Source organism: Pyrus communis, chromosome 10 (genome assembly GCF_041283825.1).
Source record: "Pyrus communis isolate YQ-2024b chromosome 10, ASM4128382v1, whole genome shotgun sequence".
Lineage (NCBI taxonomy): Eukaryota > Viridiplantae > Streptophyta > Magnoliopsida > Rosales > Rosaceae > Pyrus > Pyrus communis.
The window spans coordinates 6576267-6602096 of NC_142574.1; the positions used below are offsets into that span (position 1 = coordinate 6576267).

At 35.4% G+C, this 25830-nt stretch overlaps 1 protein-coding gene and 1 long non-coding RNA gene across 3 annotated transcripts; both read right to left on the minus strand.

The window, feature by feature from the left end:
• Positions 1–5924: 5924 nt before the first annotated feature.
• LOC148693438 (uncharacterized) lies at positions 5925–10931 on the minus strand. Its single transcript, XR_015952425.1, has 2 exons — positions 9911–10931; positions 5925–6632 (listed from the first exon to the last, which is right to left on the minus strand). It is a non-coding gene; the product is annotated as an uncharacterized LOC148693438 (long non-coding RNA).
• A 1666-nt stretch (positions 10932–12597) lies between these two features.
• On the minus strand, positions 12598–14707 carry LOC137727450 (phenylcoumaran benzylic ether reductase Pyrc5). 2 transcript variants are annotated; one of them, XM_088677995.1, is made up of 5 exons: positions 14413–14707; positions 14171–14305; positions 13830–14067; positions 13219–13404; positions 12598–13104 (listed from the first exon to the last, which is right to left on the minus strand). In XM_088677995.1, the coding sequence occupies exons 1-5, from the start codon at positions 14593–14595 to the stop codon at positions 12938–12940; spliced, it is 909 nt and encodes a 302-aa protein (XP_088534121.1). In that variant the 5' UTR covers positions 14596–14707; the 3' UTR covers positions 12598–12937. The 2 variants fall into 2 exon arrangements, with proteins under 2 accessions (XP_088534121.1, XP_088534120.1); XM_088677994.1 differs by having other exon boundaries at positions 13219–13422; positions 14413–14706.
• Between the last annotated feature and the right edge of the window lie 11123 nt (positions 14708–25830).

Consider the following 25830-nt stretch of genomic DNA (forward strand, 5'->3'; position numbering starts at 1 on the left):
ATTAGGAATTAGAAGAGTAGATTATTCAATAATGCTTGTATGGCTAAGTTAGGATGGAAAGTTCTAAAAATGAGAACAATTGGTGGGCACAAGTGGTTATATAATGATTTTTTTAAATTGTAAGGTTAGACAAAACTATATTGTAACCTGGAAATGAATTTTAAATAGTAGACATGTTATCCACATGGGAATGAGATGGGTGGGGGGTAATGGTAGGGGCCATCTTTTTTTGGACCCATAGTTGAATTTTTCCTTATTTGCTTGTCCACCTCATTCCAGTTAATTAGTGTTAGAATATTAATTGGGAAGCTAAAGTTTGTGACTTTATTGATAATGGGATCTGGGACAAAGTCTGGCTTTCTCAAGTATCAAATTTAGATGTTGTGAAAAAAAATATGTTTGGTAATTATTCCCTTGCAGAATAAGGAAGATTACTTCATTTAGGATCATTCATCAACTGGTTAGTTCTCAATTAAATCAGTTACTTGGATTCAGAGTTCAAAACTATGAAGTGAAGAGACAAAAGCTCCGTAAGAGGATATGGAGGCTAAACATACCCCCTAAGGTAAAAAAATTTGCATAGCAGCTTATTTAAGGGAAATTGCATACTAAGGTAAGATTAAATAAATTCATTCAAAATGCTAACAAAGATTGCCCGTTATGTGGCAAGGAGGAAGAAACACAAAATCATCTTTTCTAAATTGTGATTTTGTGAAAGAACTCTAGAACTGATCCCCATTAAATACACAATTAAGTAACGTTGGTCATATGAATGATTTTTAGATTGGTTGGAATTAATTAACAATGATGAATGCAGTGGTCTGAGTGAGCTTAGTAAGGCTTTTGTGAATTGTTGGCAAATTTGGAATGATAGGAATAATAAAGTTTTCAGAAGCATAAGTCCTCATCTTGCCAGTGGAATTGACACTGTTCAAATCAGAATGTTCGATGGGATGATACGAGCTTTGGGGAACGTCAGGTATGTCCCTCGACTAAGAAAGAATTTGATTTCCTTGGGTACTTTAGATGAGGCCGGTTATGGGTACAAGTCTAAAAAGGGAAGACTCAAGGTAACCAAAAGATCGCTAGTGGTAATGCGGGGTGACCTACAACCCAATAAGTTGTATACGTTAATTGGGACCACTGTAGTAGGAGAAGCAGCTGTTTTTGTAAATCAAAGCGTAGAAGACAAGACTAAACTCTAGCATCATAGGCTCGGGCACATAAGCCAGAAAGGGTTGCAAGAATTACACAAGCAAGGTCTGTTGGAAGGCGTGTCATCTTGCAAACTGGATTTCTGTGAATACTGTGTTCTCAGAAAGCAAAGAAAAGTATCATTTGCAACTAGCAGTGCAGATAACCGAAGCAAGGAGAAACTTAGGTATATTCACTCAAATGTTTGGGGCCCTGCACCAACTAAATCAAATGGTGGTGCCATGTATTTTGTTACTTTCATGGTTGATTTTTCTAGGAAGGTTTGGGTTTATTTCATAACGCAGAAATCTGAGATTTTTGCAAAGTTCAAGGAATGCAAAATAGAAACTGAGAATCAAACTGGAAGAAAGATCAAGTACCTGAGAAGTGACAATAGAGGTGAAAATACAAGTAATGAGTTCACTGATTACTGCAAGCAGGAAGGCATCATAAGGCACTTCACAGTAAAGAAGAATCCCCAACAAAATGAAGTTGTTAAGAGGATGAACTGAACTCTCATGGAGAGAGAGAGAAGTATGCGATTTCATGCATGATTGCCTGATAGTTTTTGGGCAGAGACTGTTAATCATGCAATTTATTTGATTAACAGGTCACCATCTACAATTCTCGGTTTTAAGAGTGCAGAAGAGGTATAGTTTAAGAAGCCAGTGGACTATTCCAAGCTCAGGGTGTTCGGCTGTAGTGCTTATGCACATATTCCAAATGATGAAAGGTCCAAGCTTAAATCAAAGTCTACACATTGCATATTCTTAGGTTTTGAGAAAGGAGTTAAGGGTTTCAAGCTTTGGGATTTCAACAACAGGAAAAAGGTTGTCAGTCAAGATGTTATCTTTGATGAGACAACCATGCCTCTGAATAAAGTCAATAGCAGTCAGGAGAAGACAGACGATGCTGAAATTGAAGCAACAAAGATTCCATTAATCAGTTTAGATGAAGAAGCTTAGGTGAAGCAAATCGAGCGAAAGGCCGAATCTGATGGTTTTGAGGAAGAAGAAAAGCATCAACATCCTTCACTAGTTAGGAATCAGGTGGAGCAAGAAACATGAAAGATTGAAGGCATTCCAATCCACCAAACATCTCAAAGGGTTCGAACTCCAACCAACAATCCACCTGCATTCCAGAGATGCATAGCACTGAACAAACCTAAGCGGAACAAGAAGAAACCTGACAGGTTTGGGTTTGATCAAGACGAAGTTAATTATGCTCTTAACATTAGTCAAGGAGATGTAACTACTTATCGAGAAACTATAGCAAGTGATAAGCGAGACAATTGGATAAATGCTATGACAGAAGAAATGAAGTCTCTTTACAAGAACTCTATCTGGGAGTTGGTTCCTAAGCTCAAAGATAGAAAGCTAGTTGGATGCAAGTGGGTATTTAGGAAAAAGGAAGGACTACATGAACAAGATGCTGTGAGATTCAAAACAAAGCTCGTGGCTAAATGGGTATTCACAAAAAGGAAAGGGTGGATTATGACGAGATTTTTTCCCTTGTAGTCAAGCATACTTCTATCAAATTGCTTTTAGCAATGGTAACTCAGCATGATATGGAGATTGAGCAAAGGGATGTGAAGACAACGTTTCTTCATGGCTCAACCAGAAGGATTTGTTGAACATGGGAAAAAGAACCTAGTATGTCAACTAAGGAAGTCCCTGTATAGCATGAAACATTCTCCAAGACAATGATACAAGAGATTTGATTCATTCATGCTAAAAATCAAGTTTAGAAGATGTTTATATGACTGTTGCATGTACTATCATGTGTTCCAAGATAGGATGATCATATTGTTATTGCTATATATGGATGACATGCTAATTGCTTGTCAAGACAAGTCTAGAATTGAAGACTTGAAAAAGATGTTGAGCGAGGAGTTCGATATGAAGGATCTAGGTGCTGCATAGAAGATCCTTGGCATGGAAATTCAGGGAGACAGAACCAATGGAAGGATCTGGATATCACAAGCCAACTGTATTCAGAAGGTTCTTGAGAAGTTCGATATGCAAGAAGCAAAGGTAGTTTCGACTCCTTTGGCGGCTCACTTCAGGTTAAGTGGGCAACAGTGTCCTACGTTCGAGGAAGAGCAACAAGTAATGAAGAAGGTGCCTTATGCTAATGTCATGGGCTGCCTCATGTATGTAATGGTGTGCACACGTCCCGACATAGCTCAAGTGATCAGTGTTGTTTCCAGATACATGGCAAATCCAGGAAAGCAACATTGGGATGCAATAAAGTGGATTTTGCGTTATTTGAAGGGTTATTGGCGACAAAGGATTATGTTTGAGAGGCAAAAGGAAAGTGCAGGGGTGTTAAGATATGTGGATGCCGATTATATAAGGGACTTGGACAAGAAAATGTCAACTTCTAGTTATGTGTTTACATGCGTAGGATGACCAATCAGTTGGAGGGCACTACTGCAACCAATTACAGCTTTGTCGACCACAGAGGCAGAGTATATTGCATTGGCCGAAACTAGAAAATAAGTGATTTGGCTGAGTGGCTTGGTAAGTCAAATAGGAATCACTCAAGATTGTGTGAAGCTTAAGTGTGATAGTCAAAGTGCCATTCACTTGGCAAAGAATTAGGTTTTTTCTGGAAAATCAAAGCACATTGAAGCAAGGTATCACATAATCAGAGATTGGGTGGAGTCTAAGGAAATTTGGATTGAAAAGATTCATACGGATGACAATGCCGTAGATTCCCTTATAAAGATAGTGTCGGCCAAGAAGTTCAAGCATTGCTTGAACTTGATCAATCTCGTTGATTATTTAAACTGTAGCACCTCCTCACTTGAGGTGCAATGAGCCAAGGTGAAGACTCTTGAAGATTTCCAGAGCTGCTTCAAGAAGGTTCAAAGATACTCTGGGGTGCAACGATCAAGACTTGGTTTGACACACCAAGGTGGAGATTGTTAGGATTTTGGCTCGTCAAATATGTCCTAGTTGGTTTAGGATTGTTTTAGGAAACTTAGAGGTATACCGATTATTGTCCTAGAGGGATTAGGAAAGAATTTCAGTTTTCTTATTCAATTTAGGTTTGGATTTCTAGAAGTCTATTTGAATTTGGATAAGTGTAATTTTCTAATTCAATTAGAAATAGGAATTCAATCAATCTTAGGACATGTAAGCCAACCCTATGTCTATAAATAGGGTGCGGCTAGGCTGATTTTTACAAAAAAAAAGGAAAACAGCCAGACAATCAAGAGTTTTGAGATTAGTTCTAAGGTTTGCAAAAGTTCTGTAATCTCTATTATTAATCAAAGGAGCAGTGATTTCTCTACCTAGAGAAATCACAACTGGACTTAGGCAAAAGTTCTATCGAACCATTATAATTCTTGTGTGTTTCTAAGTTTTCTAATATTTGCTAGTTTAATCTATTACCGTTGGTTACATTAAAGAACAAGGTCTAGTGTGTGGGTTTTTCAATAGAAGTGGGATTTGGTAGTTCTGCATGAAAAAATCTATAAAGAAGCAAATGAAAATTTGGAGGTAAATCTAATACTGCATATACTCTTATGTAAAACAAGATTCTACATGTACTTTGTGTGAAAAAAATATTCTGCATGTGCTTGTTGTGTGTTGTTTTCAAACAAAATATTAAAAAACACAACTATTAAACCTTTCACAAATGAACAACGCAAAATCAATTGAGGAGTCAGTCGAACAACACTCAGAAGATGATGGTGATGATGACGACTTTATCGATCCTCCACCTGCATCAAAAAGAGAAAAATGGAAAAGAACAAGAAGGAATCAAAAGCCAAGAAAGCTAAAGCAAGAAAAAAATTGGTGCTTGAACATAAAGATCATGAAAAAGATGAAACCGTAGTGAGACCTACGCAAGTAGCCAATAAGGATGCCAAAGTCAAGAAAGATAAACCAGCAAAAAAATTGGTACTTGAACATGAACCTGAAGAAGATCAAAATATAAGAGGGCCTGCACAACTTCCACAAGATGATCGAGTTACTAAAGAAAAAAAAATGATGACGATAATGAAAGAACAAGATTAGATGGAATTGCAAAATGTGATCTTGATGATGAGATTGATGACGTTCAACAACAAGAAAAGGATGATGATGAAAGAACAGTTTCAAATGTGTTGGAAAAACGCAATGATCAAACAGATGATAAAGATATACAAATGCATGGAAGATAAAAATACAAAGCCAAGATAAGCTCAAAAATCAAGACGATGACCCATCAGACAAAATGGTAAATCCAAAAACAAGCTAATTCTGCTTAATTTTTGTGTGTGTATTTTATATAAACTCATGAGTTTGCTGTAAAAATATTAAAATGCCATCAACTTAATGATTCTGGTATAACTAATGCTGCATGCTAATTCTGGTATAACTGGTGCTGCATACTAATTTTGGTATAACTGATACTGTAGACTAATTTTTTATCACTGATACTCGATACTAATTGTTGTGTAAGTAATAATGCATGCTAAAAACTTATATAAGTAATGATGTACACTAGAAAAAATATAAGAGCAATGTTGCATACTAATTCTTATATAACTAAAATAATGAATAATAAAATTAGATTCATATTCTTGATTCTCCTATAACTGTCGATGCATGATTATTCTGCTATAAACTGAAGCTGAAGCTTTGTGATTATAATCCAGAACTGAAGCTGCATAATTATTCTGCTATAAAACTGAAGCTTTGTGATTATAATCCATAATTGATGTTGTATACTAAATCTTTGTATAAGTAATAATCCATACTAATTCTTGATTTTGAATACTATCAGGAGGAAGAGGGTGGAAAACAATATGAAAATGAAGATCACTTTGACACACTAAGTGATAGTCAGAGTATCTTTGGCACCCAAATTCCAAATAAGTAAGTCCAAGATGACCAAAATGTTGCACATGATTTTGCCTATCCAACTGTTGAAAATGAAGAAAGAAATGCGAACATTAAAGACATGGACGCGACTGAAATTGATAGGGTGATCAGTAATGTGGTTAATTCCATATAGAAAAGGTAGTACAAAAAGAGGCTCCAAGTACATCAATTGAAGAATCAATTCCTTTAGTGCAGAAATGGCAGTGCAAAAAGAGCCTCCAAGTACTTCAATCCAAAAATCAGTTCCTGTAGTGCAAAAAGAGGGAGTGAAAAAAGTGGCTCCAAGCATCTCAATTCCTCAAATCCCAGTTCACCCCCATGGACAAGAAGCAAATGCAGAATCAGTCACTCCACTACTAGTTCAAGCTAAGGAATAATAAGGAAACGCAACATCTGTTCCTTAACTGCCAATTCACCTCGAAGAGTCGGCAATCAAGACAAGGAAGCAACAAACATTCTATGAATGGCTTCTTGCTCCACTTACAGTTGAAGAAAAATGGGAATGTGAAAATTTAGAAGAAGAATTAACACAAGAAGAGCTCTCTCAAAGCCAAACAGATCCTGCAAAGTATTGGAAAATGAGGGTGAGACTTCAACTTCAGATGTTGAATAATGTTATCAACACATGCCACTTTAAGAATTTTGTAATTGAGAAAATTGTTGAAGAGAATGATGCTTTGCAAAAGGATAATAAGGACTTGCAAAAACAAAACAAGAAGTTGGAAAAAGAGAAAAGAATTAAAAACATTAAAATATAGTATAATGAATGAAATGAAAAATGAAACGTAATTAATACATTAAAAATAGGAAAAATGACACTTTGAGTATACTTTCAATACTTAATCATATATTGAGACTATAGTTTTTAAACATTTCAAAGAATGACATTTTTTTTTTAAATTTGCGTAAGATGACATCATGTCTTATTTTTCCGTTAGAAACGAAGTTACGTATTTACCCTTCCTATTTCTGTCAAACGTGATCGGCGGTGATTGACGGAAATATTGGTTAAGATTTACTCTCTTATATTCGAATCATTCAATTTTTATTTTCGTTTCTCTGCTATTTTTCTCTCTCTGATGTTTACCTCTCAAGTTTTCTTCGAAGGTAAGTATATCTCTCTTAATTTTATCTGTTCCGATTTAGATTTTTGAAGTGTTGTGTGTTTTTGAATTTATTTCGGTTTAGATTTTGAAACGAGTCTCTAATTTTTCAGTTTTTTAATTGGCTACATTGAGTCTTTTTTGGATTGTTTTTGCTTTTTGCAGGTATGATTTTTTTAGTTTTGAAGATTTTGATTGAGTTTTTGTTTGATCGAGTGTTTGGCGAAGGTGATTTTTCATTGTGCTACTTTTGTTTTCATTGAAGTTCCTTTTATTTTTTGCAGTTTAGTTATCATGTATATTTGTTAGAATTGGAATGGATTATGAAGTAGTTTAGTATTTGGTGAAGGTTATTAATATTTATGCAGCATCAACTTATAGAATCGTGCAGAATCAATTGTCATAAGTTTTTTTTTGGGGGGGGGGGGGGCCTTATAAGCATTTAATAATTGTCAACGTAATACTTGTGCCGCATCAGCTCATAGAACCTTGCAGAAATTATAGATTTGGTTGTAAAATTTTCTTACACTAGTGCTTTTTCCCAGAAAAGGTTGATGGCTTTTTTGTCCATTGTGGTTAGGAGAAAGTATGCTGGATGACCTTTCCACTCATATTTTCTCCATGGCGGTGTAATAGAAATGCATATCCCTTTCCTTCTTTTTTGTGGCTTTTTTGTACATTTGGTATTGTTCACTTTTAACGAAAATAACATTTTTATTCTAAAAAATCACTTATCACTTACAACACATTTTTATCCTTCTGATTAAAATTCAAAATTTTCAAATCATTTTCATTATTATTATTATTATTTTGGTCATCAAATTAGCTTTGGTTTATGGTGTCAGTGGATACATGGAATGACGAAAATGCCCTTGGAACTTGAATAGCCTTTCTACCAGTGAGGACAATTTATAGCATGACGTTGGTGTTTGCGTATGCATGATGCTGGGTTGTTAGGTGGATGGGTGTCCGTCCGGTTTCAGAGATGTGTATGTGTATGTTCGTGTGCGTGTGTTTTTTTAAAAAAAGATGGATTTTGTTATATTAACTCACGATGAAGTTTGAATCAACATTTTTATGTAAAATTTTAACTTTTTTTCACTAATACGGTAAAATGTCACTTACGTTCCGAGATTTAATTATATTAATTTACATGAGTGTTTACATTTATATTTGATTGTTAGAATAGTGTTTACATTTATATTCTTTTTTGGTAAAAGTGTTTACATTTATATTTGATTGATAGAATACTTTGGTTCACATGATCCGACAAATGTACCACATTGCATGGGCATTATGTCATACAATTAGATTTCTATGTCATACAATGAGATCTCTTTAGTATTTTTAAGCCTAATAGGATTATTAGTCCAGAGATATCGGAAATAGCTCTTGTTATAAAAAAATAAAATAAAATAAAATAAATAAATAAATAAAGGATTTAAGCTTTTGTGGTAAAGTCTATTCGAATTTAGGCTCAAACTAAAAAATTCATTTAACCCTTTGTTAATTATTAGTATATGAACTACACATGAAACTACAACGTATCTCTCCGTTAGCACATGAGACTTATATGTAAGACTAACTTTATCTTTTTAACCTCACATGTGAGTCTGACATGCACGCGCTAACAATTAATGGAAATGTGTTGTGCCCTTGTATAATGACATGGGTTCAAACCCTGTTAGTGACTAATCTAACATCTAATCTAACAAAATCTATCGTTTAACAAAAAAAAAAAAAAAAACTTCTATTTGGAGTTCACTATTTTTTTAAGAAAAGTGTAAATGCTTCTTGGAAAAACACTTGGACTGCTTCTTGGGATTGTTTCTTGAAGAAAGCACATAGCATCAATTGCTTCTTTCAGATAACATTTCAAATATTTTTTGATATGATTGACCACCCCTAATTCGAATCATAAACTCGAATAGGAGAATTTGAATATACTACTATGTTTTTAACTACTTGAGTTATACTCTACTTTCAATTAAAATCTAATAGAATAACATGTTTGCCTTATTTGAATTTCATACCTAGACATACTACGACGTTGATTTTAGATGGAATTAGCAAGGGTGCCCACGCGTTGCTACGGGACTGAAAATTCTACTAAAATTGTGTAACACATAGAAGTTCTAAAAAAATTATATAAAGGTATATATAGTAGACAATACTGTTTACATACATGTACAAATTTATATACAATTCTACCAATAATAAGAAACAAAATAGGTGTTCATGGGCAGAATGAAGCTTATGGTTATAAATTGTCAAATTCCATGCACGTCAAACTTCATTTAAGAAACTGAAAACCATAAAGAATAAAGTGATAAACACACAAAGAAAGTTCACAATATGAAACCGTTGCTTCACTAAAGAAACGGTACCAACAAAATCATTTGTTTTTTATTTTTATTTTTTTTGCTGCAAAAGAACAAAATAGAAAAAGAGAAACAAAATATTTATTTCTATTTTATATTCTGTGAAAAAAAACTTGGAAGAAAAACTTGGAAGAAGAAGCAATAGTGAAAAGATCATATTTATTTCAAATTTTTAGGCAAAAAAAAAAAAAGTAGTACGGAATACACATTTCAATAAAAAAACCTAAAACCCATTTCATGTTTGTGCGTTTTCGATATTGCACAATTATATATGGGAAACAAAATGCTGTTAAAAGATACCAACGATGAAGGCAAATTTTGAGAAAGTATTGACGAAAACACATAATACACATACCTCCTTAAATCTTTCCTCCTTTTGCTCAGCCTGTATTTGGAATAGATTCATCTGATGACGAAGAGCAGCAAGAGCCATGATCCTGATCTTACGAGCTTGAATCTCATCCGTTGAGAAATCGCTGGTAGTGATCAAAGAAGCGCAGGACTTGGTGGAAATGGAGTCGCCAGAAACCGAGCTTCCTCTGCAACCCTCGATCTTGCTTCGCTCCTAATCGTCGTCCAAACAACCTGCAAGTTCAAGCAAATGAATCAGAAGATATTAAAACGATCGAAATGCAAAAACGCACAGATTAAAACGAAGCAGAGTCGAAGCAACTGTGTGTTCGGTTGGAGACGGAAACGGAGCCATAGCCATAGCCATTGCTTCTCTCCCTCTAGATCTGAAAACAAAGGTGTGAGAGAGAGAGATTGAGAGGGAGGAGATTGAGAATCGACAGATCTGAAAGGGAGGACTGAGGAGAGGAGAGTCTTCGAGAAGGTGTGAGAAAATAGGAATGGGAAAATGTTACAAAGGGGCTGGTTCGGGTACCCCGTTTTTTAGACTTCTGGAACCGATCTGCCCCTAAAATTTCAAAGGCCTGGCCTAGCCGCCCTGTTTCTTCTTTTAAATGATAGTAACCAGCCTGTACCCGTCCCGAACCGTGATTACCCGTCCTAACCTTCAGTTCCTATACTCGTTTGCCCACTCCTGCAAGAAGTGCCTTTTGAAAGCTTAGTCCTACTTCGAAAAGCTACAAGGGGAAAATTGTGAACCCAAATTAAAGCTTCTTCTCTCACTCGTAAGAAAATCAGAGTTTTAACAAAACACTTTTGGTACTGTTTACTTTTAACGAAAAATCACATTTTTACTTTTTCCTGGTACTATTCATTACACTTTTATTTGTCATTTTGCATTAAAACAAAAGTTTTTTTTGGATTTTTCTTTAATTTTCCTTAAGAAAAATGGAAACTCTATATGGAAAAGAATTGAAATTATGCATAATGAAGAGTGGATCAAAACTATAAATAGATTATCTTAATGCGTAGGAGATCGTTGTTAGAATTCGGAAACAATTGAAACTTCATTTTAAACACAAACTTAATCAATTGATTTATATTTAAATGGAAATAAAGTATTAGTCAGTTTTACCTATCGTTTTAGTGTCGCACCATTTCTCTTTGATTAAAAGCTTGAATTTTTACTTTCCTTCCTTTCCCTGCTGCATAACAGTTTAGTAGCTCTTGTTTACATACAACAAAATGAAAACCATTTGGGGAAAACAACTAAGCCTTTGGTTATTAGATTTTTGGTAGGCAAAGCAAGAAAATTACACACGACAAAACTATTAAAACTTTAAAACTCACTTCCCAAATCAGGTTCTCTATAATGATCATATTGGATATAAATTATCATCTCGAACAGTGAAATAGTTGATTTTTTTTGTTTTTTTGGACATTCTAGTAAACTTTGCCAATAGAAGTTCAAATGAGAAACCAAAAAGTGAGTGGATAACCCAAAAAAGGTCAAAAGAACTTTGCCAATAAAAGTTTTGAAGTAATTCATTTTCAGAAACAAAAATCTGAAAGAGAACACATGAAGGGGAAACCAACTTTAAATTTCATATTATTTGGTCTATCCTTACCCATTTAAAATGCACTGAAAAAATAAAAGTCAGGACTATAGAACACGACCCTTTAACATGCTCAGGTTCTCCACCATATCAACTTTTTCCTTCTCCAAACACTTAAATTCTTCCTTAACCTTTAAGAAGTCATTGTGCAGTTTGCTATTGTACTGTTGCAAGCTTGCCCTGCTCAGGAAAACACAGAAGTAAGATTTATCGATACATAATAAGAGAAATTCCTTATGTAATTAGCAACAATTCCAAATAAGAAGCCCACTTTGAAGATTGAAAATTGACTCCTTAACTTATGCAGGGCGCAGCGGATAGAAACGAAATAAAACGGAAAGGAAACTGATATATAAGGTTCATTTTTACTTTCCTGCTTTTAGTAGGATTGGGATTAGTTTTCCAGGAATCAGAAAACAAGTGTTAAAAACATATTTGTTCATGCTAAACAGTTGATACAATATTCCCATACGTATTTTCACTGAACTATATGAAGGAGAAAATTTGACTACTCAATGAATCAAAAGTAGCATTTCCAAATGAGATATCAAATCCTAAGTGAAGATGTTATTGTGCGTATTTGACAATAACAATTCACATGAGTTGTTAAATCCTAGGTGGAGATTCTAATGTACATATTTGACATAAAAAAATCCTTTCAATCAAAATGTTATTTACTACCTGAATTTGAAGTTTTTGTTATTAGGAGTCAAATTCAACATCAACGTCATATTTACTTTTTATTAGGTTCTACTCTCGTCAAAGACAAATTTAAATCATATTATTGTTAACCTATTACGAGGCTAAGCAACCCCTTCCCCTGAGGTAATGTAAAATTATAAGTCAAATTCTACATCTGTTGCGTTTATAGAAATCGTCGTAAAAAATTTACCAGATAATTTCATTTCTATTTATAAAATGCCCGATTCAAGGCATTATGTATCCCCCTTATAGATGCTCTAACATAACTGTCCATAGAAGAATTTTCCAACCGAAATGAGAGAGATCTACAACCCAAAAGAAAAACCAAAAGGCACAAAAGGTTGAACCAAAACTCAAAAGAAAAACCAGAATCTGAAGGGGAAGAAATCTACAACCCAGGTCTTTTCCGTCATTTTACCAAAAGGCAGTACAGAGAGTTGAACAAAGATGCGACAAACAAAGATGCGACAAAGATGCGACAAACAAAGATGCGACAAAGGGGAAGTAGCCATCCCCATATGCTAGTTATTTCCACACAACCTGAGATACATTAGTCATCAAACTACCTACTATTTATTTGCAAAGAGCCAGTTTCCCTCATATAAAACCATCAACACGCTTCCAAATCTCGATAGCCAGTTTCACTCGCATAAAACCATCAACACTCGATAGTCAGTTTCACTCGTATAAAACCATCAACAGGCTTCCAAATCTCAGACAAACTGGTTGAGGTACTCTTCGACTGTGGTGTATTTGACATCAGGGTAAAGAGCAGTGGCTTCCACGCCAAACGAAGGCTCGATCTCAAAGTTAGTGTGGTCTCCCTTCACAAAAACTGCGTGACTAATTGATAGTATCACATTGAGCGGCACTGCTGCCTCTGCAAAAAGGACACAAAAATAAACCAACCAATTTTAAATTTATCTCAAAATGTTTGAAACAAACAAAAAAATTCAAATCAGTTGTTCCCAGACCGACAATGATTGCTACTAACCTTGGATGTTCTTGAGCAGCTGCTCCTCCGGGACATAGATTCTCTCGAGGGTTTTGCCAATCTTCTTCTCCCACAGAGAGACAAGCTCATTGAATGAAATGGTGTTGGCAGGGGGCCTGATATAGAGGACTTTGTTCAAGGTTCTTGGATCATCCACTGCCCTAATTGTGTACGTCCCAATGTCGTCTTCCTTGTTGAAAATTGCTGCAAATCAAACAAATTCAAAACCCCTTTACGTTTTCGAATACGCAAAAGTGGGCTTTATGCTGCAACTCATATGCATAACAATTACTCATCGGTTGCTGCAACTCAAACAGATTGAAAACCCCTTTTCATTTTTTTTCTTTTGACAAAGTAATACTTCAAATACTACTCTACGCAGAGGAAAAAACAGATTTGGATGCAAAGAAAGGCATGCACACGTCAAATTTATGTGCAACAAGGGCGCGCACACAGTCCTGGCCTAACACACATATGCATAACAATTACTCATCGGTTGCTGAATAATTTACCAAAAGCCAAAGTGGGTTTTGTGCAGTAAATTGTAATAAAATGAAACCACAGAAAATACATCTATTCAGAACCCATGGTTAAGTAGTTTTAGGTTTTACCTTTAGGGTTTCCGTCGCCCAAAATGACGACTTTGTCCCTAGGAGCAGAAGAAGCCCCGGGCTGGTTCAAAGTAGGCAAGAAGTAACCAGCAAAGAAGTTGGAGGACACATAGGTGTACGGAATACCCTCAGCCTCCACAGCTCTGCGAATCTTGGCCTTGGTCTCAAACGCCGATTTGGCAGGCTCAACAGCGTGACTTCGATCGACGTCATTTCCAAACTCCGACGGGAAAAATCTCTGCAGCCCATTTCATACATTCACAATCGCAATTTTACAGAACTAAAAAATAAAATAAAAAATACGAAAACCAGAGTAACCCACAAAACTTCAAAACTTTCACCTTAACATTGCCTGCTTCTTTGATGGCAGCAATGATCTTTCCCTGATCAGCCAACTGACCATGCCCCACCGTCGAGATCACCACGTCGACTTGCTTGATCGCCTTCACCAAGCTCTCGTGATCGTACAGATCACCCTACAAATTATATAAAATAAAATTTAAAAAAAAAAAAACACGCATCAAGCAAAACCCAATTGGCTAATCGGATTAAAAAGCTAGAAAATGCTGGGAATTTTACGAACCAGGACGAAATTGACGCCCAGAGCCTTGAAGTTCTCGATGACTTTGGCCTTTGCCGGGTCGGAGAGGGAAGCTTCTCGAACCAGAACGTAGGTAGGGTACCCGGCCTTGGCGCTGGCCTCGACGATGAACTTTCCAATGTAGCCGGTGCCGCCGATGAAGAGGATTTTGGACTTGGAGGCCATCGGGAATGGGAATCGGGGGGATCGGAATGGGATGGGTTGGAGAGAGAGAGCGAGTGAGAGCGCTGCGAGGGAGAGGAGTAATTAGTGGTTAGCTGAGAGGTCCATTGACAGTGACCGTAGTGCCTGTGGTTTATAGTGTGAGTGGGATGCGTGGAATGACGAAAATACCCTTGGAAAGTGGATAGGCCCGTCTGGTGAGGGCGATTATAGCATGACGTTGTTATTTGCGTCTGCATGATGCTGGGTTTGTATGCGGATGGAAGCCCGTCCAGGTTCAGCCGGACGATGAGAGATGTTTCGAGATTTGGCCTAATTATATTTTAACCGTTGGATTTTGAAATAATAATGGGTGGGACAGACTAGGTAACCTGCACGTGAAAATGACAGTGTCACCTAGTGTGAAGCACATGCTGTGACAAACCTTCCCAACTATGAGTCAGGTCACCTAACAAACTCTAACGAGTATTTTGCACGCTCCGCTGGTTTGAATTAATCAACATATAATTTCATAAGTTGCAAAATTGTATGACCAACCAAGGAAACATAGTTCCCAACAACGAATTCCTTGCCCATTTATCTGTCTGAAACGAAAATAAAAACACTACTACTTTTGTTATGCTATGGAATACATGATCAAATATTCTTTTCTAAGCACTATAGCTATTCAAGACTAAGAAAATGGGGGAGAAAACCAAGTTTCATTTAACTTTGGAAGCTATGAGAACTGACAGTGCTACTCCCAGAGATGCGTAAAAATATAAACAGTTTTCGTACTAAAGAGTCATATAAATTGAAGATTATGAGTTGAACACTCAAATGATTAATCAATATATAGACATTAAGAAAGATGATTCATCCTCGTGAAGGAAATGATGAATTGATATTTAGTCCAAAAGTACCATATCTTATTAAAGTATTTGTCTTATAATATTTAGCACAATAGGTTGGACTTTTTAAGGTATTTCAAAATACATCTCATTTTACTCCCTAGAAATTAGGAAGTTTTAACGAAAAATCTGCGGTATTGTTCATTTTAACAAAAAATCACATTTTTACACTAAAAAGTCAATCATGATACTATTCATTTTACCCTTTATTTTGTTATTATCGTTAAAACTCAAAGTTTTCAAACATTTTTCATTCATTTTCATTAGAAATTATGGTTGTTAATTATCAATTTGGTTGGTATCCATCACTAATACTATACCGTTACTTTCTACAACAGCCATACTAATGGCTATATAGCCGTTTCTTGTATTTGTCTATCTTTGGTTTGCTTTTAATTTGCAATACATGTTGGGGATTGTAGGAAACAAATTTTGCAAATTAAAATATGTTTATTCCACAATAATTACTATTATTGAATTGGTTATTTGCAAACCACTAAATGTGTTTTGATTTACTTTATTTTGATTACCATATCAATCTTATTGTTGCTGCCTTTATTATACTTTTATTTTTATTTATGACAACAAATTTATCCTTCCGTTTTGTTTTGAACAATTAAGTTACCTAATTTCTAATATATATTAATAGCTATATAATTATGATATTTATTATTATGAAAACATGTTACAAAGGAAAGAGATAGATAACAAGGGTGAGGGTAGACAAAGTTGTTTTTCCAATTTTCATATGACCTTTCCTTATTTCTTGAAGTGTTGTTCTGTCATTCAATTGTCTTATACCAATGGAAAAATCAAGTTATTCATCTAATCTAAGTATTGTGAGTGTACGCTTATAAGGATCATAAGTTGTTACATCTTGGAGGGTATGGTGCCATAACTTGCTACACTGAGACATTGTCTCCGAGGGGTGAAATCTACTCTTAAGGATAGTAAACTTACATGTCTCAACCTAATATCTTGTTCTAATCAAGGATTGACGAGGAGCGTTCTACCTACCAAAGATAAGTATTTTATCTTCTTTGTTTATTTTATGTAATTAATTGTGGCAATGAAAATTATCATATACTAATATTTATTTTATGCGATTTGTTATAGGAGAAGTAGCATCTGGATCGCCAATATTTCCAACACAATACACTTAATCTGTTATTACATTTCTTGTGGAGTAAAGTATCAACAAATGGGTATTGAAATGAAATAAAGTTTATCTATTGATATATCTAAGAAATTATAGACATGTGCTTGTTTTATTCCAAAGAACTCATCAAAAGCCATGGTCTTATTGGGCAAGCAAAATCTAAGTATCTCTCTAGCTTGCATACAAACCGCTCACAAAAAGGGCTTTGTAGTTACATATTGAAATAGATTGATCGTACAATGATTAAGGAAGCAAACATTTGTTACTGCATCTTCATACCTCACATAAATACATATCTCCATGAAGTTAGTCATGGATGTGTTTGGCTAATACTTGTGGCATATTATAATTTGGAGCACATGTGATCCACCTTCAAATGCAAACACTTCAACTATCATGCATGGTATCGGATTACATCAACTTTGTAATCAGTTAGACTGAAGAATTTGAAATCATGGAGCATACTCATCAAGGAGAGCATCCAAAATAGATCAAGGTTTTAACGAGGTAATCGATGTCCATTATTTGGTTTGAGTGGATGACATCATGCTTGTGTAAGCAATGATGTCATTACCTATTCATTTACCTATATAATGAAGGCTAAGGCCACTAAAAACAAAAGTGAGAAACGTAGAGAGGAAAATAAAGAAAAGAGGAAAGGAAGAGAGAAACAAAAAGAAGAAGAGAGATGCAAAACAAAATACTAGTGAGCCAGGCTAGAGAGAAGAGAGAAAACAATGAGAGTTATTTTCATACTCCTATTATTTTAAATAATGAAAAAAAAAAGTATTGTTGTCGTCCCAAAGACATAGGCATACTTGCCGAACCTTATAAATATTGTGAATTATTTACTTTATTCCTCTGCACACATATCCTTAATTTCACAACAAAAACATATTTGTTAAACTAGCTTAAAACGAAGAAAGCTAACATGAGTCCAGGGGTGAAAGAACCTTGACGAATCCCTTCTTCTCATCACAGGTAAATTTCTACCCAATTCGGCTAATTTACGGGTTAATTAGTTTGTTAATTAATTTGATAATTTGGTGGTTGATAATCTGGGGGTTGATAATTACTTTCTATCCATCTCGTCTTCTCACCGTTGCTTCCTGCTGTAAATTTTTCGAATTCTTTTCATCGTTTAGGTTTTTAGTTCTGGGTTTTGATTTGTATTTCTACAATCTTTGAGGTTGTTTTTTTAGCTCTTGAGTTGTTTTTATTGGTCGATCTGGGTACTTTTGCTGGGTTTCAAACTGTTTTCAAGTTCTAGGGTTAGGGTTTTAAAAATTTGGGGCTTTTCTTGGCTTTGTTAAATTAGTTTGGGGAAAAGTTAGATTGTTTTGATCAAGCCCAGTTTTTCCCTCTGGGTGCGCCTCTTTCATTTCTCGAAGATTTTCTGAGGTATAAACTAAGTTCTTTTGTTAATTTTGTGTTGGAATTATTAATCTTTGCATGCTAAATAATTTAGAAATTTTTAATAAAATCTCTCTTCTTGCTCAATTTGAGAGTTTACTTGAAGAGATTGACTGATGATGTGTATGTCGTGGAACTGTAGAGGCATTGGTAGACCAGAATTTATAAGTAATTTTACTTTTCTTTGTACTACCTTTAATTTGGACCTTTTTGTTTAATGGAAACTAAGATGGATGTGGATAAGGCCCAAGGAAACTTTTATGGAAGGTTTTTTGATAAACTATGTAGTTGTAGCCCTATTGGTAGGGTTAGGGGATTATGCTTGTTCTGAAATTCTTGTAAGGTGGATGTTAATGTTATCACTTCCTCTTCTATTTTTTTTTTTACACTATGTGGTTATTGATCTTTCTTCAAATGTTGAACATTACTTCACTTTTGTTTATGCATACCCACAAAAACACTTACAATCAGGGTTGTGGGAGGGCATTTTATTCCTTGATCCTAAAGTTAAACCGTGGTGTTTAATGGGAGATTTTAACAACATTATGGACATTTTTGAAAAGAAAGGGGGTTGCCAAGTCACTACAACTTTTATGAACAAATTCCTCCACTTCCTTTAATGCTTCTGTGGTGTCTTTTACTTGGTGTAATAATCAGGAGGGTAGTAATAGAATTTATGAACGACTTGATGGTCCCTTGGCTAATTCGTATTGGTTAAATGAAAATCCTAATTATAGTCTTCATAATTATCCTATTTTTGGGTCTGATCTTGGACAGATACTCTTAACTTTTAATTCAACAAGCATTAGTAGTAGACATAACCATTCCTTCAAATTTGAAGCTGTGTGGTTGTTGCATCCTGATTTCAAGGTGTTTGTGAATGATGCTTGGAAGTGTAATGGTGTTTTCAGTCCTATGAATAATTTTAGAGCTTGCGCAAATACATTTAAGTACTTAGTAAAGAATTGGAATAAGACTACTTTTGGTAATTTGAAAGTTCGCAAGGAATGCATCCCTGGTGAACTGGCTGTGATCCAAGAGACCATTATGAGAAACTAAAATGTTGATGCTGAATTGGAACTTGAAACTAAGACAAGTGAAGAATTGAGTTTGATACTAAGGCAAGAGGAAATTATGTGGGCACAAAAAGCTAAAGTCAATTGGCTTCAATTAGGTGATAAGAACACTAGGTTTTTTTCAAACGGTAGCAACAAGTCGGAAGAAAAGAAACGAAATTAAGAGGATAAAGGATAATAATGGGTTTGGTGGAATGTGGGTGAAGGACTTGAACAAGTTTTTGTGCAGGACTTTAAACTGCGTTTTTCTTGTGATTGTCCTCCTTCACCCGTGTATATTTCTTCTTGTGCTAATATTATTACCCTTTGCATTGATAATATTTGAAATGAAATGCTTCTTAAACTTGTGGAGGACATTGAGATTTAGGAGGCAGTGAAAAGCATTGGTGCCCCAAAGGCATCAAGGCTTGATGGTATTAGTGCAAGCTTCTACCATGAATGATGGGATACCATTAAAGATTCAGTTAGTGCAATGGAGCCAATTATTTAGAGACAGAATAATCTCTTGCTTGATATCAAACACCATCTCAATTATTCATATCCCGGTTGGGGCCCAAAAATGTCACACACCAATCCAACCAAGTCTTAAGGCCCAATTGTCATGCAAAGCCTACATTCAAGCCTAAATACATGCCAAGGCATGGGATCGACAAGGAATATATTTATAAACATGCCATGCCAAGGTGATTAAGCTGGATATTCAGGCCATGCTCAAGCCTCTTCATCATGCCATGCTTCCTTAGCTACAATTCATGCTAAACCTAAATCACATATTCAGGGCTTGCCAAGTGGATTGTGATGTGGATGGTTACAGTAGGTTGTTGGGCCTATGTGAATTTTGGGTCATGGAAGACTTTGGGCTGTTTGGGAGCCTAAAGATCCAAGCCTATACCATTTGTATTTCATGCAGGCATCATTGAGAGAGAACTAGCCTAGTTTATCCCTTTCCCTAGCAAGCCAACCCCCTTGTTTAGGATTAAACTAGATTCTTGCATTAAATGCACGTTAAGCCCAGCAAGTTTGGCATTTAATGTTGACTTTCCCTTCCCAGCCTACATAGACAGCCAACGCGCAAGAGCTATGAAGTGCACTACCAGATTTAGTGTCTGTAGAAGGCAGCCCTAAGAAAGTCGTGCCTTAGGAAGTAGCAATTTGTAGGTCTCAACAGTGCAGCTAGTTTACACAAAAATGGGAATAATAAGATAACTAGGGAGAAAGGAGGGGAAGACCAAACCACAAAGGGATATTCCTTTGAAACCTAGAGAAGAAGCCTTCACTTACATAAGGAGGTAGATAAGCCATTAGAAGAGGTAGAACACACAGAAGAACACAGTGAAGTAGATAAAGAAAACACAGTGAAAGAGAACCACCCATGAAAAAGCCCAGAAAGTTCTACTTAGCCTAGAAGTATACTCCAAGCCCCAAGCATTACCATCCATGCAACCTTAGTAATTTCCATAGCTTTGGATCAAACATCCCAGCCATTAGAAACCTTACTATCACTTTAGGAAAGGCCAGATTATCCAGCAAAGAATGCCATGCGACCATGCAAATCCCTTCTCTCTCATGTAAATAGATAATCTTCTAGCTTCCACACAACGCTTCACTTGAGAAAGTCATTATCTTGATCTTTTATGCTATCTTCGAGCCGTTGATGTTACTGGAGTATTTCCTAAGACAAGCTATCTCTTTCGAGATATCTTAGGACTTGTCACGAATTCGCACCAAAGGAGACAAGAGGACGTTCTCAAAGCCCAAACCCGCTTCAACCTAAAAGCCCCCTGACAGTCCCCTGTCGAATATGTGAAAGAATCCCAAAGCAATCATCTTTGTTGCCGTCATGAAAGTCATTGTCTTATGCAGGTCATGAAGGTCAAAGATCTCTAAAACCTTCTTCTTCACGTTCGACTTGGAGGCAGACGAATTGGGTTGCTCATGTAAAGAGCCTGGAGATGTAGGAGTTAGGAGAGATGACCCTGCATCAGGAGGTTTTTTAAACAAGATTCTTTTAGCATGAAAGAAAGCTGGTTTTAGGATTTCTAAGCGAAACCCATCCCATCATTGAACATAAACTCGCCTCTTTAACTGTGGAATATAATTCCATACTTCTTCATCATCTTTGTCAAAATCGTAAGTCCATTTCAAGATCCAGAGAAGTTAAGAACCATAAAAACAATTTCTTCTTATTAGGATAATTTAAATTGGTTTTTCAGAACTTTCTAAAAATGATTCGTGAACAGGCTGAGGAAGATAACTTTTATTTGGTACCCATATAATAAACGAATTTCTAAATAAATTCGGTAACTCTTTCTAAATTCTAAGGCAAAACTAAACAAACGAAGTATGAGACTACCGGATATTTTGAAAGCATAGAACAAGAGACCATGCTTTTTGATAATCCCAAAAATTATAACTTTTAGGCTTCATATCAAGACTTGAGTATAGGCATATTGAATGAGGGCCATTTCCCCATTCTTCTAAAGTGATCATTTTCAAGATCCGGAATTTAAAAAATGCTATCATATTATTGGATTTGCTCCTATACCTATGCACCATTTCAACTGACTCTGTTTCAATTAGAAGGTTCTCCTACTAGTGTCTTGGTTTAAGGTAAGGTCTCACATGTTCTCTATGATACTTTTCAGCAACTTGCCTATGAGTTTTCAGGCAATCCTCACCCTCTATGCACATTAAAGGAACAACAATCGTCCATAAGAATGGATTTTCTATCAATGCCTTTTCTCTTCCTTTGTTAGAAGGGAATCAGATGACAAGAGATTTGAATTGTTCTGGGAAGAAGAACTAACAGTGCTAATAGAAGTGGATCCTTTCTTAACAGAGACGAGTGCTTGGTTCTTCTTTTTCATGCTTTCCCTACAAAAAATCATGAGTTAAGAAATCAGGCAAAGAGTTAGTTTCACCCTTTATATATTCAATATTAAAATCAAAAACAGATAAAATGCCTTGCCATCTACAAAAATTTGCTTACAGGCCAGATTTTTAACATTCTTAAATAAAATATCCTTGGCAGCCTTACAATCCACCCTAATAAGAAAAACGTTTATAAAGAAGGTCACTTTCAAATTTGGTGACCATATGAACTACTGATAAAAGTTCCTTTTTTTTCCAAATGGATTTATTTTTCTGGGCCGATTTCTCTACGCTTGAAGTAAAACAAACTAATAGTTCTTTTCCTTCTTGAATCCTTTGTTTCAAGACTCCGCCATACCCATCAGTTTCAACTATCTTAATGGCTTATGGGTTGGCTAGTGTTAGGCATTGTAATTCTTTGACTTGTCTCTTCAAAAGTCTCACAGCCTGTGCATGTTCTTCTGTCCATGGAACATGAGTTTTCTTCAACCTTGGATACACCGGTTTACTATCTTTTGCGAGATTCTTATAAAAGTCGCTAATGTTTCTAAGACTTCCCAAGAATCTTTGCAGTTGTTTTTTATCTAGGATTTTATCTGGAAATTTATTAGCAAACTCGATGGCTTGATCAATGGGTAAATTATTCCTTTGTGAATGTTATGACCCAAAAATCGGACACTTATTTGGAAGAGTTCCATCTTACGGGCAGAAGTCTCCAATCGTGCAGACTTTGCGACTTTCAAGAAAATGTTAAGATGTTTAAAGTGTCGTTTTAACAAGTTAGAATAAATCACAACATCATCAATATACACAATTGTGAAAGTAAGTAGTATAGGGATTAAAGATATCATTCATAATATTTTGAATTTCAGAAGGATGATTCTTTAATCCAAAATGCATGACGTTCTACTCGTAATGTCCGAATGGTACATTAAAAGCTGTTTTATACATATCCTTCTCTGCAATTGAATCTGCCAATAACCAGATTTCATATCTAATTTTGAAAAGATAACAGCTAGCCTATCTAACAAATTCTTCTTATTTGGGATGGGATACCTTTATCCATCGAAGAGCTTTATTTAAAGTTTTGTGATTAATAACTAACCTAGGAGCTTCTTTTTATAGTTCAGCCACATTTTCCGTGTAGAAGGTTGATCAACTCCGCGGTGAATAGCTCTTGCGAATCCAATTCTTTTAAAGAAGTTTGGTTATTTACTTCTTACAGATTTTGATTAACCTACTACTCATCTGAATAGGTCGAGCTTTTGTTGGAATCTTCTTTTCATCAAAATCAGGCTCATAAGATTACTCAACAATGTGCCTTTTGCAATACCAAAAAGCACTAGGAATTTCTGTACAAACTTGTTTTCTAAATTCCTTTTGGTTTGGACTTAACCTTTTCTTTTACCATTTTAGTAGTAAGTTGCTTTGCAGTTCTTTTAAAGTGCACTTCCTCTTTGAGAACAAAGAAAATTTTCTTTATTGTTAATTTATTCTTCTATGGGATTAACATACTAAATTTGAGGTTCCCTTGAGAATCTAAAAACAACCTTAACACCGTCAATTTCAAATTTTCAGAAACCATAAATGGGTAAAACATGTTAATAAAGGGGGCTCTTAATATTACTTGATGTCTTAAACCTCGTACCCTGATAAAAGGGGTTTCGAAACACAGTTCATCTTGGATCATCGTTGTATCTGAGACTTTATACTGAATCTTCATTGGTTGGTCAGTTGTAGTTTTAAGACCTGAGAGGTGTTCAAGAAATACTTAATGGGGATAACTACTTTATTAACACAATTAAGGTCTGCTTCAGAATCTATTAGTGTTTCGGTTGAAACTTGAAAGGTTTGTTAATAACAAAAGTAATAGGAGACCATTTTATGAGCTATTACCCGATCAATTTCATTAACAAATTTTAAAGTAGAACCCCCCCTCCCCCCCCCCCCCCCCCCCCAAAAAAAAAAAAAACACATCTTGAGGACTAGTTCTTTCTTTCTTTTGGTAAAGTCTCCCATCATTTTTTTGAATCTCAGTTTCAGTTTCTTTTTTGCTCGAAGTATCACCAGATTTGAACTCGTCTTTAGTTCTTTTAATTCCTTTTTGTTAGCATTTTATTTCAGAATGCAAACCACTAAGATTAGGTTCTCTTTTATTATTGCTTTCAGTTATCCTATTAGCTATGGTCTTGAACCTATAAACATTGAGTGGTTGTTTCTCGAAAGTTTTCTTATGGTTTTTCACTAGCCATATCTCTAAGTATTTTTCTAGAGTTTCTCTTTTTGTGAGAGGATCTTCTATTTTATCTATTAAGTCTAGAATGAGACTTTCTCCTTTTGTTAGTATGCAAAGCTTTGAATTGCAATGGCAATCTTCGTCTGAGTCGGAATAAATTGACTCAAATAATTTTGCATTTTTAAGAGTACTATTTCATTATCGCTTTCCTCTGAATCAGAAGAGCTAAGCATTAACTGACACAATTATCACTTCAAAACTTCGTCTAGATTAAGATTATCGCTTTAAACGTTCATCCGGATTAAGATTATTAATCATATCCTTCAGTTTGCACTCATTCTGCATGTGTCCAACTTTTCCGCACTTGTAGCACACAAGAGGTTTTTCCTTATTACTATTTCATTTCTTTTTAGGAATAACTAGTAATATGCCCGCGCGATGCTGCGGGACTTGAATGCACCAACTTTAACTACATGAATAAGACACATTTTACCTGAAAAACATTCAACATAATCATGAACGAACAAAAAAGATAGATCTAGAAAATTACAAAAAGCATTGTAAACGTAGATCCAGGAAATTATAAAAATCAATCCAGTCAAGAGACAATATAATAGTTGTGGGAAGGTGAGTATGCAACCAAGAATCTAAGATATACTTTGCAATTCCATTATAATTTCACACAAAAAAATAAAGATCAAATTTTGATTGAAACATCAAACAAAACAATCTCATCTGTTACAGATTGGACCAACTAAATAAAGAATATATCAATATGATTTTCAACCTAACTATAAAAAAGAGCTTTATAACAGCGCAATCAACATTATTTGAACTCAACTAAAAAGAAACTGATTGCATGTTATAAATTCTATAGGTAATTTGATTTTGCAGATTAAAAAGAGTCGAAGAATATTGGAAATTACTAAACCCCATCACAACAAACCCATACCCATACCTCATTTACCTGTTCCCTTCAACCCTTGCAGAAAATCCTCCCATCTCTCTCACCCTTGTCCTATCTCTTTGTCTGTGCAAATCGCAGAAAACAAATTCTAAACTAAATCCCTGAAATCCCTTGCCTAAATCCTCCCACATCTCTCTTGGACACCCCTTATCTCTGACTCTACAAACGCTAAACCAAATCTCCTAATCCTATTTTGGACCCCCTCATCTCTCTGCCAATAGCACAAACAAAAACCCAAACCTAATCCATCAAATCCCACCAAAACCTAATCCTTGAAATCCCACCCAAACGTAATCCCTGAAACCCCTTGTCTCAGACACCCAACACCTCTCTCCTTCAGATAGACCTAAACGAAGTGCCTCGTACCATCGAATCAGCCTGCAACACCCTCGGGCGGGATTGAGACTACTTTTCATATTTTCATTTTAATGTACCAGCAAGGAAACGATAGTATATTCCAAATTTAGCAGTTTACTGAGAAATATAAATATTGTTTTCAAGGAATTAATATGATTGCAAATGTAATAGCTGCATACATAGTGAGGTATGATAAATGATGGAAGACGCACTAAAATTTGAGGTCCATAGCATTGATCCATATATGGATATCTTGCACATATCTACAA